The sequence below is a fragment of the Gastrolobium bilobum genome, unplaced genomic scaffold (assembly GCF_033153095.1).
Source record: "Gastrolobium bilobum isolate Gb01-03AN ecotype WA unplaced genomic scaffold, APGP_CSIRO_Gbil_v1 utg16812, whole genome shotgun sequence".
NCBI classification, from domain to species: Eukaryota; Viridiplantae; Streptophyta; class Magnoliopsida; order Fabales; family Fabaceae; genus Gastrolobium; species Gastrolobium bilobum.
In genome coordinates, this window is record NW_026896311.1 from 129,012 (window position 1) to 142,610 (window position 13,599).

General features: G+C 31.3%; 1 protein-coding gene across 2 annotated transcripts; it reads left to right on the plus strand.

Moving 5' to 3' along the window:
- Positions 1-2,314: 2,314 nt before the first annotated feature.
- On the plus strand, positions 2,315-7,516 carry LOC133298851 (ferric reduction oxidase 6-like). Of its 2 annotated transcripts, none has more exons than XM_061498224.1 (9): positions 2,315-2,667; positions 2,762-2,858; positions 2,966-3,160; positions 4,679-4,917; positions 5,180-5,503; positions 5,589-5,835; positions 5,926-6,181; positions 6,270-6,708; positions 7,106-7,516. In XM_061498224.1, the coding sequence occupies exons 1-9, from the start codon at positions 2,430-2,432 to the stop codon at positions 7,273-7,275; spliced, it is 2,205 nt and encodes a 734-aa protein (XP_061354208.1). In that variant the 5' UTR covers positions 2,315-2,429; the 3' UTR covers positions 7,276-7,516. The 2 variants fall into 2 exon arrangements, with proteins under 2 accessions (XP_061354208.1, XP_061354207.1); XM_061498223.1 differs by having other exon boundaries at positions 2,317-2,667; positions 4,679-4,913; positions 5,176-5,503.
- Positions 7,517-13,599: the final 6,083 nt, after the last annotated feature.

The window sequence follows — 13,599 nt, forward strand, 5'->3', positions numbered from 1 at the left end:
GTTTAATAGTGGAACAACAGAACCCAGATCTGGTTCTCAAGATTGTGCGGCGAATGGTTTTCCAAGAATTGCTTATTATAATTTTTCCTAATTTCGATTCAATTCTTGCTTTAATAGTGTTTTCGATCCATTCTTTTTCATATAAAGTTACACTATTCAAATCTAGACAGAATCAATGGGTTCTTTTTCATTTCAATTTAGGATCCATGATAAAAGTTAAATTAAATTCAATACTTTGCATTTCGATCTCTTTTTCTGACTCCTTCCATAGAATCGGTTTTTTAATTTTCCATTTGATCCATATTTGATATTTGAATGATAGTGGCTCTGAATGATAATGTTAATGGGAACTCACCTTTAATTTCAATTTCGATAGAGCGCTACAAAGAGAAGAATTTGGAGAGAGATGTATGCATATCCCAAACCTAGAGAGAGAAAGAGGGAATGTGAGAGTAAAAATTAGGATTATAAGGAATAATTATGAATCGTTAGATTTAATTCAAATCTAATGGTGATGAGATTAGTTGTAAGGGTGGTACTTACCTGGTGGTAAGTATAACCGTCCCCTTAAAAGAATACGTAGTTTTAAAAAATGTTAAATAATAATAATAATAAAAGGAATTTATTTTAAAAATTTTAAATCAAATAAATGTTATTTATTATAGTAATGTATAATAAATGATGGGATAATAACCAGTGGCGGCCCCATGTGTTGTCCGGGTGTTGGCCCGGGCTAAATTTTAACAAATTGTACTTATTATGTATAATTAAATAATTAATTATAATTTGACCCAGTTAAAATTATAACTTGGCCCGGGTTACAATTTGTAATTTGGCCCTATCTAAAATTTAAAATATTTTGGGTAAAAGATTTGGATAAATTGTATTAGGTTATGTGTTCAATTTTCACTTATATAATAGAATATATATATATATATATATATATATATATATATATATTTAGTAAAATTAAAAAATATTTAATAAAATTATAATTCTTCTTAATACTCCCTGTTCAGGTGCTCTGTATTTAATATAATTTAAATATATTATGATATGAATTAACTAAAATTAAAAAAAAAAAATACACATATAATTTTTGTTCAAATTTAAATTGGAGCGCGATTCCGCCAGTGATAATAACTTTCTTGTTGTAAGAGAAGTTTTCAATTTCCAGCAGAGAAAACAAATCCTAGGCTTCACAGTTTTATAAAAATAAAAAATAAGGGCTCAAATTTCGATGTCTCATATGAGGGAATACTTTCTTCTGATAATATACAATAGATTACATTAAATAAAAATTAAAATAAACCTTTATTTAAAAAAAAAAAAATAGAGAGGGAATATAATCAATAAAAATTGTCGTATTTGCATGATGAACAAGGAAAAAGATAACACCTGGGAGCATTGCGTACACAAAGCTACAAGTGGACCTCATTCTCCAAATATCAACTTCTCATTATTGCCACCTGTCTCCTTAAAAACTGTGGACACTGTTCCTTTACTTGACTTATTTGTAGCCTTACACAAATATAATAACATATATCTTCCAATTTTTTTAAGGATGTCACACTTTTTTTATTTTAAATCATTATACAGAAGAAAAACGGTTGAATCCAGATTCTTTGCCTGCCAAAGGGAGGAAGGTTACCCTGTACCACTGCATAACCTAAAGTGGTTAAATATATGATACTCCCACCTAACCATTTTAGAATCATATATATATATATATATATATATATATATATATACTTCTCAAACCTTATAATATAATATTTTTATAATCTTTTAGCTATAAATAAAAATTGTGGAACCCCATGAATCAATTTGTACTTGCCAATTGCCATGCATCAGTGTTCCTTAATTTGATTTCTACTCTTGGACATTCAATAACCTTAGCATGAGTTATGAGATGTTAAACTAACCTTAAAAACAGTGTCACATTTGTTGGTGATATGAAATTTATGTCTTCCGTCTCTGATACTTTTGCAAAAAAAACAGTATCCCAAGTTGGTGATGCTAAAGTCCACGTCCCACTTTGTTCTCTTGCTCTTAATTGGTCATAGCCTTTACCCTCGTGAAGGCATGAATGGTCTAGTATAATTAAATCAACCTTCCTTGATCTTTCAAATATCTTTGTCACAGTAATGTACTTGGTTCCATTCCACCACATATGTTACACTCGAGTACTATTTTATCCTCAGATGAAAATTCATTTCGGTGGTTCAGAAATTTTCCCTTATTTTTAGTGATTCTGATATTTCAATCTTGATGTTATCATGGGTTCCACAAAAGTTGTCTCCTTTACTCTTTCTACCTGGTATTTTTATGGGGCTTTGTGCTTCTCCAAGAAGCAGGTAGCACATTAGTGCATTGCAGGATATACCATCTACGAGTTTGAGCAATTTCTTGTTGTGGTGGTGCCTTCCATGGAGAAAAACTCTGTTGATGATAGTCCTTTGCTTTCTCCTAGAGGTGATGAAACTGTTGGTTATGCCAGGAAGACACATCCTATTGTCTCAGCTACCAAATGGACTCTCAAGTTTGTGATTTGCGTGATCTTCATTGCATGGGCAACTTCTATTTTTCTATACCCAGCAGAACCAGTGCATGACTTGTTTTCAAAGTGGATCAATTCCACCAGTGGAAATCCTTTAGGAATCACAGGTTATCTTCTATTTTTCTTGGTTTATTACTTTTCTTTTTCTTTTTCTTTTTTCACCATGTGGCGTGAGTTCAAAGTTAACTGTGTATTCTGTAGGAAGCATTTTTCTGATCTTCAGTGCTCCAGTTCTCATAATTGCATTCCTTGCCATTGTGCACCTAATTATTTGTGGGGAGGATAAGCAGCTTCATGAGTATGTGATTTCCTCAAACTTCCCCTATCTTTGCACTGAATTTCATCATTATATCTTATATTTTCACATGTTGGGTGCATTGTTTTTGACTTGGATTTTGATGGCAGGAAGAAGAATTCCAAGTATCCAAGATTCCGCCTATGGACTTTTCCAGTGCTTGTCAATGGACCATTTGGGGTTGTTTCTGCTACTGAGTTCATTGGGATTGTCCTCTTTTCTGCATATGTTATCTGGGCTTTCTGTGCCTATGCTGTGCAGGCCTTTGGATTTATGTCTGGTCAATCATCTTTCAGAACCAAGAGGTACAACAGTCTACTGCAGATTTACTCTACTTTGAATTTGATGAGCAACTTTATGTCGCCCAACACATTTTAAGTTGTGAAATTAGGATATTATTGGAGTGGTGAAACTTCAATAAGAACTTAAAGAGGTTTACAATCTATATATTAGAAATTTAATAAAAAATATAAAATCATTCACATACCTTTATCTAATAACTTTAGTTTTTGGAATAGTTGGTTGCATGACATGGATTCATAGCCTTGATGACTAAACCACTTCCCACTAAATCCTAACGAGCAGGGAGGGTGGAGTGAGGACAATTTTTATATATGCAACCTTACCCTTGCATAATTATAAAGAGGTTGTTTCTCGGATTTGAACTTTTCATGTTGAGATATATAATCCTACGTTGGTTGTATGAGAAACTAATGTGGAGTTTATAAGGCCTTGGGCACTCCCAGCTAGCTTTTGGGGTGGTGTATCCCAAGGTTCTTTACATGGTATCAGAGCCTCGCCGCCCCCCACTTTCTCTTGTGGAATTTATTAGCACAGGTAGGCTGGGGGCCTGTTGCATCATCCACTCTTCAAGCCCAATAGGCTCTTGTGTGAGGGGGCGTGTTGAGATATATAATCCCACATTGGTTGTATGAGCAACTAATGTGGAGTTTATAAGGCCTTGGGCACTTCCACCCTTTGAGCTAGCTTTTGGGGTGGTGTATCCCAAGGTTCTTTACATTTCAGTTACAAAGAAATAACTTTACCACTATTCTTGGCTTGCCCTTTATGACCAAGTGATAAAAATTTGGTCTTGCCGCTCACCCTTCAAGTCAGGGACATTGTACAGAACCATTTCAATCCAAAAGTTTAAGCTATTAGGTGAGACTACATTAATGGTTTTATATATCTCTAATGCGCCCTCTCATATGAGAACCCACTAAGCTTGAAGGGTGGATAATGCCCAGGGGCACATACACCTACCTATGCTAACAAATTCCGCAATACTTAATTATTTATTAATTAAATGGGGCGATGAGGATATAACCCGTGACACCGAGCTTTGATACCATGTAAAGAACCATTTCAACCCCAAAATTTAAGATGTTGGGTGAGGCTAAGTTAATGGTTTTATATATCTTTAACAAACCTATTAGAAATATAATATATAATATAAAACTTTTCATCTGACCTTATCTAAGAGCTTAAGTTTTTGGAGTAGTTAGTGCATTTTATTATGGGTTTAGTGTTTATCATGTTGTTAGAGATAAATTTATCTCTTATACACACATAAAAGTGAGTGGCGCTCATGTGAACCCACGTGAAAAGAAAAGAGAAAGGAAAAATATGTACGTTACACACTTTTATTTATATATAAGAAATAAAATTATTTCCTACAAACATTAAACCCTTTAATTATTACTGATAACGATCATTTTTGAATATTAGCATCATGGAACAAGTATTTGCTTACAATTTTCATGAAGTTTCAAACACTGAAGAATATGATAAGCTAATTTTCCTGGTTTACTTCCATTTTTCAGCATGTTCATGTTGGAAATTATGGGACTTCGCTTGGGTTCGATTGGGTTATTTTGCATGGCATTTTTATTTCTTCCAGTATCAAGGGGATCTGTTCTTCTCCGCTTTATAGATATCCCTTTTGAACATGCTACGAGATATCATGTATGGCTGGGACACCTAACAATGGTGCTTTTTACTCTCCATGGACTCTTCTATGTAATTGCATGGGCAATGGATGGCCGCCTCATACAAGAAGTGAGTCCTAGTTGTGCCTTAATGAATGATTTTCTTTGGTCTCAAATATGTCTTGTTTTTAGAATGAAATTTATGGTTTTTAAACTGTTTTTTCTAATCTTAATTTTGGAACTCTTAATAAGGGTTCAAAGTTGATCTATTTTAACTTGCCTTTCACTTCAAAATATGTTGTTCTTACTAATAGTTCAAGCTTTTGCTCGAATACATTGGTTTAATAAAAATGAAAATTCACTTCCTGTACATACTTTGGTCCTTTTTGCAGTTAGAAGACTGGAAAGATATTGGTGTTGCCAATCTCCCAGGAGTTATCAGCCTTCTAGCTGGTTTGTTGATGTGGGTGACCTCTCTTCCTGGAGTGAGGACATGGAATTTTGAGTTGTTTTTCTACACCCACCAATTATATGTAGTCTTTGTTGTCTTTCTGGCTTTGCATGTTGGTGACTTCATTTTCACTATGGCTGCTGGAGGAATATTTCTTTTTGTGCTTGATCGTTTTCTGAGGTTCTGCCAATCACGAAGGACGGTCAATGTAATCTCATCCAGGTGCCTTCCATGTGGCACTGTGGAATTGGTTCTGTCAAAACCTCAAAGTAATTTATACTTATTATAGTATTTTTGTGCACATAATTTGGTGTCATTACCATATCAGTGACAATAAATCTTTTTAAAATGTAGGTTTGAGATACAATGCTCTAAGTTTCATTTTCCTTCAAGTCCGGGAATTATCATGGCTGCAGTGGCATCCATTCAGTGTTTCTTCTAGTCCTTTGGATGGAAAGCATCACCTTTCTGTTCTCATTAAGGTTCTTGGCAAATGGACAGAAAGGTTGAGAGAAAACATTATTAATGTTGATGCACAAAAAGTTTTGTTAACAGCTTCGGTTGAGGGACCTTATGGTCATGAAGTACCATACCACTTGATGTAAGTGGCTACATGCCCAATTGATTTCGATGTTGCTCACATTGTAGATAACAGAAACCTTGAAATGATTTGGTCATTTTGTTCTCTTAGGTATGAAAATCTTATATTGGTGGCTGGTGGTATTGGACTTTCACCCTTCCTTGCTATATTAAGTGATATTCTCCACCGTGTGAGGGAGGGGAAACCTTGTCAACCAAGAAATATTTTGGTTGTTTGGGCAGTGAAAAAATCAAACGAGCTTCCACTTCTTTCAACCATTGACATGGAAACAATCTGTCCATTCTTTTCTGATAAAGTAAATATTGATACAAATATTTATGTCACTAGAGAATCAGATCCTCCAGTGGTGAGTCTAGCTTTCTTCTTACAAATTTGTGCTTTCTAATGGTTTCTTATTTTTTCACTTAATAGCATTTGATTGTTATTATCTGCAGGAAGAGGGACACATTTACAAACCAATTAAGTCTTCATTCTGCCCTGTGCGGCCTGTGCCTAGTGCTTGTGGCATGTCTGTTTTGGTTGGGACAGGAAACAATTTTTGGTCTGGACTATATGTCATCTCATCTACCGTTGGCTTTCTGATCTTACTAAGTTTGTTGAATATTTACTATATAAACCCATTTGGCGTATATAAATGGTGGTACAAAGGGCTACTATTTGTAATCTGCATGGTTGCAAGTGTTGTTATCTTTGGTGGTTTAGTGGTTGGAATGTGGCATATTTGGGAAAAGAAAAGTTCAATGAGGGATAAGTCCAATAATATAAAGGTTGATAAAACTGAGCAAAATGGTTCTATGCCTCCCAAGGATCCAATTCAAGACAAAATTGCAAAATCAACTGTCATTCGTTATGGTTCTAGACCAGACTTTAAAGGTATGTCTTCATGAAGCCATTTTTTTTTTTAATCTTAATCTTAAAACATGAAAGGACTGTTGTGTGGTGAAGTTTACATCATAATTGCATCACATGTATAAGCTCATTTTTGAGTCACTTGAGATGGATCTGATTCTTGTTATGTGAAGTTAATCTCTTAGAAAACCAATTAATTTTTTGGTTAAAAGCCAATAATAGTCCTGCATCTAAGAAGTGGGTATGGATGTAAGTTCTTTAGAAACCAAGTTAACACAAACGTTTCCTTGTTCCAAGTCCCACTTCCTTTTTCTCTCTTTATTGTTTCTTTACACTACCTAGGGGCTTGACATGTTTTTAATAAGGTTACATTTTCTCAACATTTAAGGGTTACTAATCCGGATATACATATATATTGCAGAAATATTTGCATTGATGTCAGAGAAATGGGACCATGTTGATGTTGGTGTTATAGTTTGTGGTCCTCCAACTCTTCAGTCAAGTGTTGCTCAAGAAATCAGGTCACACAGTATGACAAGACAACGCCATCATCCCATCTTCCATTTCCACAGTCATAGCTTTGATCTCTAAGATGGAAGACATGCATGCATTCTCTAATGAAAAACCATATATATATATATCTGTAGCATATAGCAGTAATCCAATACTGCAATCCATTGCAGGATAAGGTGCTAAAATCTTTAGAAGGATTCTAAGTGGGATAGTATATATTACTCCTTATGTGAATATAATATATATCTATCACTAGACATATTTGTATGCAATTTCAGCTTCAGTCTTGTATATACTCGTTTTTCTTTTATTTCCAAGTTTTTCAGTTGTTATGCTAAAAATGCTATTCCTCAGTTTTTTTCTCCTTTTCTCTTTGTATCTCACATCCCAAAGTTTAAATGACTAAATCAAATCATAATTAAAACTCCTAAGTATATACTATTTTAAATTAAGTTTCTAGTAGGTGCCTAATTTTTTTGGCACCACACATTGGATTATGTATTTAATTTCACCTAACAATAATTCAATGATACACTATTAACACTTTAGGCGTACCAATGCTTTAATTGTATTTGTGTTTTTCTGTTTTCAAAACAATAACGAAATATTGAGTTTTTAAATTTGTTTACGTCAATTGAGAGGAGGTCTTTACTTAAAGTGGATCTTAAGGAACAGATAAATGCATTGCTTGGTGCACAAGCTTATTTGCACATCAGCTCACAATTTTACATAAGTGATAAAATTAGAATGAAGGTGCGTAAAATCAAGTATAATAAAATGATAAAATCTTACAAATGTAAAGTATTATGTATATAAACGGGACATGTTATTTTTACATTAGTATAAGAATAAGAAATTTATATTCAATCTTGATAATTAGTTTGCTTCAATTTAACAGCTGAGATATATAATAAATCAAAATCATTAAATATAAATAGGATCGTGCCGGTGTGACTTATACTAAAGTAAAATGAGGATAAGATGAGGCTCTTTGACCCATTTGGGATTTTTATCCCTTTAATTTTTTAATCTGATATTTGATTAAGGTATTTATCAATAGGGGTCATTGAGTGACTCGAGGAGGACCGAGCAACACTGAGTGTCGCGACCCTCCCCGCGTCACTCACACATTCTTTTATTTATTTATTTTTTTCAATTGAGTGACGCTCCCTCCCTTAATCTCGTTAGTTATGTTACCGTAAAACTTCGGAAAACCATAACTTTTGACTCAGGTATCCAAATTGGATGATTTTTTTTATTTCACGTAACTTTTCGAGATCTACACAATGACATCTCATTTGGCATATTTTATCTCTCACAAACATAGTTCGAATTTGTAAAAAAGTGGAGCTATTGTTGCAAATTTGAACTATATTAATGGAAGATAAAATATGTCAAATGAGGTGTCATTGCGTAGATCTCGAAAAGTTATGTGAAATTAAAAAAAAATCATCTGATTTAGATACCCGAATAAAAAATTATGACCTTCTAAAATTTTATGGTAACAAGATTAACGAGATTGTGCCACTCCCTACGAGTGCATCAGGGGAGAGGTCATCACTCAATTAAAAAAAAAAAAGAATATGTAAGTGACGCGGGAAGAGAATCGTGACACTCAATGATGTTAGGTCCTCTTGCATCATTAAATGACTCCCAATAATAAATAACGTGAATCAAATACAATTAAAACATCAAAAAAGGGTCAAAGAGCCACTTAAGATGTTGTATATTATTGGACACCCCAACCTTACTGTTAAATTAAGCCTTCTTGTAAATTACTTTCAAGACAAGTTATTGTGCTTTTCTGATGCTGTACTCGTAGCTAGACGTGGCACCTGATCCTCGAGGCAATGTTTATTAACGTGTGCGGATGTATCATTCCAAGTTCTCAACAATTTGGTCAAATGTCTCTTTTTCTTATGGTTTGGTTTTTCTGATTATTAACATGAAAAGAACCAAAACAAAAATTACATTTATTAAGTTAAATGTTTTTGTGGTTCGAACATTAGGAGAAATAATTATTATGAAGTTCTCTTAATTGCAATATTTTCTAATGAAATAAGTTTACGTACGGTAATGCATATAGAAATACTATGGTAAAAAATCAAAATAGATATGTTTGCGATTTTCTCATATTAATGTTATTTATCTTCAGCTTACTATTTTCAGATTTAAATTTTAATAAATTTGTTGAGTCCAGAATTAAAAAATTAAATTCTAAAAAAGAATATATATATATATATATATATATATATATATATATATATATATATATATATATGGGAAGGGTTATATTTACAACCCAAATAGTTTACAAACTCTTACAACCATATCTTAACCGTTGATTTCCGCCAATCAACGGTTGTCATTTATTGTGATTAATAATTAATTAATAAATTTGATTTGCGAAAATCTTAACCGTTGATTGAAGGAAATCAACAGTTGATTAAACGAAAATAGGTTGTAAATATAACATTCCCATATATATATATATATATATATATATATATGGGAAAAACATTTCTCAAGTTGCTTGAGACAATGTTATCTCCAGCCACTTCAAAACTACGTCGTTTTATTTATTTATTTCCTTATTTTAATTGATTCACCTTTGAATGGTTATGATTCCATATTTCTCTCTTTTTCTTTATCACCATTGATCCATCTTTGTACGGTTATGATTGAGTAGCCGGAGATAACATTATCTCAAGCCGCTTGAGAAACGATAAGCCCTATATATATATATATATATATATATATATATATATATATATATATATGAAAAAATATATTTCTACAGCCTATATATATATATATATATATATACTATATATATAAGGTTATCTACAGCTATCCGAAAAACTACGTCGGTTTGTTTGATTAATGAAGGGTATTTTTGTAATTTTAGGTGAATTAATGAAGAGTGTTTCTGTAATTTTGTTTATTTTTTATCATATACATTTTACTGAAACACCCTTTATTAATTCACATAAAATTACACAAACACAATTCATTAATCAAAACGACGTAGTTTTTGGGTAGCTATAGATAACTTTATCTAAAGTGACTGTGAAAATATTTTTTTCATTTATATATATATATATATATATATATATATATATATATATATATAGGCAGGATCTGTTTATAGACTTTTTTTTTTACAAACTTACAAATTATATTATGTCTGACCGGTAATACTCTAATCAAAAGTGTATTACCGGTCAGACATATTGTAGTTTGTAAAAAACAAATGTATAAATATAACATTATATATATATATATATATATATATATATATCAATATTAGAGTTAAATTGATGTTTAAAACTATACTAAAAAACCTAATTGATGTCTATTTCAAATATTCATGAATTAATTTATTATTTAAACTTAATATCCCAATATTTAGTCTTAAAAGAATTGATTAAATCAACCCCAAGTGAATAATTTTCTTTTCTTTTTATACAATCCCCAATGAATATTATTAGACCAAACTTACAAATCTCTTTTGAGTTTTGACAGTGGACACAATTAATCTTGTAAAATAGTTTTTTTCTTGTTTGGGCCACCCCAAATAATATTAAGAGTAAATATCCTTTTCGGTCCTCAGCAAATTTTATGATGCCTGCTTATGAAGTACCGACACTTCAAAAACTCTGACGTGTCGTGTCCAACACTTCTTGACACTCTCCGACACTTCAACACACGTTATAAAAATTCAAAAAAAGGTTAAAAGGTTTCGTTGTTTTAAGTTTTTAGTTACAACTATTAGATTCGTTGGATTACGATTACTATTTTATTGAGTTTAATATAAATATTTGAGATATTTTATGTTTCTTCGCAAAATTAATGAATATTATAAGTTTAGTTTTATTTTTTTGTTAAATTATTGAATATTAAATAAAATATACACTACATAAATTAAAAATACTATTTAATATCAAAACGTGTAATAACGTGTCAAAATCTAATATATTTTTCAGAATTAACGTGTCGAAGTGTCGTATCATATCGTGTCACGTGTCCCGTGTCAGTATCGGTGCTATATAGATGCTCGTTTTAGTCCTAGCAAATAAAAAAGCTATTCATGGTCCCTAAGAAATTTAAAGTGGACCCTTTTTAATCTTTTTGAGGGATTAATGTGAATCTTTTTTGAATTTGTGAGGGACCACAATTTCAACTAAATGGATCCATTTTGAATTTTTTAAAGATCACGAATAGTCTTTTTATTTGTTAGGGACTACAGCGGACCTCGTAAAATTTGCCGAGGATAAAAAAAGATATTTACTCTAATATTAAAGGAGAAAAGTGTTTGTCATTTTAAATGACAGAAAGTTATGTCATTTTAAGAGAGATACAGACACAGAAAATTTAAATTTTAAATTAAAAAAAATCACCCACTTTTTCTCTCCCATGATTTTTGTTTTTATGTGCCTATCTCTTTTCTAAAATGACATAAGTTATGTAATTTAAAATTACAAATACCAAACCCATATTAAAGAGGGAGATTAAAAAGAAAAAGCGCATAAACGATAAAACAGGAAAAGTAGAAAACCACGGTGGGTCTAAAGACAAACGTCAGAGAGAGAGAGAGAGAGAGAGAAAAGCAGGTAAAGGAATTATCATATCTTGTAGTGTCGGCAAACCTTTGGTTGAAACTAAAGTTAAAAAACGTTATGGTTGGTTGATTTGTAATGCTTTTAATTTAAAATAAAAGAAATGGCATATTCCTTTGTCACTATTTACTTTATAAAATTCCGTACCTAATATCTTAATAAAAATTATTACTCCGTCCTTTCTTGAAATGGTAAACATTATGATTTTATTATTATTATTATTATTATTATTTTTGTATAAAACATTATGATTTTATATTATACTAGTAAGTGGATGATTTGGGTATCCATTGCATTATAGCTCATTAATTCCCTTGGCCTTGCGAACAGTGACAAATCTATTATCTATAAACCGTTAGTTGGAATAGGAACACATTCTGACAGTCAGCAGTTAACGTATTTGTACGAAACATTTAATATCCCCAAAAAATAACTATTATATAATATTACAGTATGTTGGGTTTTTTTCTTTTAATTTTTGTATTTTTATGTTGGGTTTTCGGACAGAGTGTCGGTGTCGATTAGTGGACTGGTCACTGTCTTCAACCTAATTAATCTAATTTTCCAAGCAAAATTATATTAAAAAAATAGAAAAAGTGGAGAAATCTGAAAGCAAAATCCCAACCCCCATGAGAGAACGCAGCACCAAGGAAGCACCGTCACTACCATCCACAGCCACCTAAGAAAATGTCCAGAAATATCTGTCTTCTCAACTTATTAATTTCTAATTCAACCAATGAAGGAAATCACTTATAATTAAATTCCACAATACTCTTTATTTACCTTTTTATCTCTTAAATCATTATTACTTTATTTTTTTTTTATTTTACTTGTTTTAAAATCATACGAGTAGTCTCATGTTATCTGTTTATTTTATAATATTATTTATTAATTTAATACAAATAAAATGTATATGAAAAATGTGTGGATTTAACTGATGTAAACGCGTGACTTTTACAAAAACCAAAATACATTTGTCATCTGCAAGACACTTTTAGGGTGTGCCAGTTAAACGCGCAATGCCATTACGAACCCGTGGTATTTCAATTTTGACGTGCCGTGTCCGATACTTGTTGATATTTTGACACTTTTTGATTTTTTAACATGTGTTGTAGAAATTTAAAAAAAAGTTCAAACAATATGTTGCATTGCGTTTTTAGTTTCAACTATTATATTCGTTGGATTACGATTATCATTTTATTGAGTTTAATATAAATATTTAGAATATATTATGTTTCTTTGTAAAATTGATTGTTATTATAAGTTTAGTTTTATTTTTTTGTTAAATTATTGAATATTAAATATAATATACACTACATAAATTAAAAAATATTAGTTAATATCAAAACGTGTCCTAACGTGTCGAAAACTAACATTTTTTAAAATTAACGTGTGAGAGTATCGTATCATATCATGCATAGTTGTTAAAATCTCGATTTATCACTACGATTTTACGTTTTTACAATTTTTTTTCATCAACACGATTTTACTAATATTCCAAACGCTTTTACATTTTTACGATTTTTTAGAATTTTTACATTACGATTTTATGTTTTACGATTTTTTAATTTCCTTTCGATTTTATTTAAAATCTCAATTTTAACAACATTAATATTCCAAACTCTGTCCTGTATGATGCTACATAGATGCCAAATATGCATCTTGTATTGCATTAAAATACACTGATTTTTGTTATAAAAAAAAAAAATACACTGATTTTTTTGTACAAATCAAATATGGGTGATCGTGATACTCAACTAAAATCTCTCAACTACGTTTCACT

Bases quoted from the DNA above. Each gene is read 5' to 3' on its own strand.
- LOC133298851 (XM_061498224.1), top strand. From the start codon at position 2,430: ATGGAGAAAAACTCTGTTGATGATAGTCCTTTGCTTTCTCCTAGAGGT. The intron at 3,161-4,678 runs GTACAACAGTCT...TCCATTTTTCAG, and splicing joins TCATCTTTCAGAACCAAGAG to CATGTTCATGTTGGAAATTA. The intron at 4,918-5,179 runs GTCCTAGTTGTG...TTTTGCAGTTAG, and splicing joins CCGCCTCATACAAGAAGTGA to AAGACTGGAAAGATATTGGT.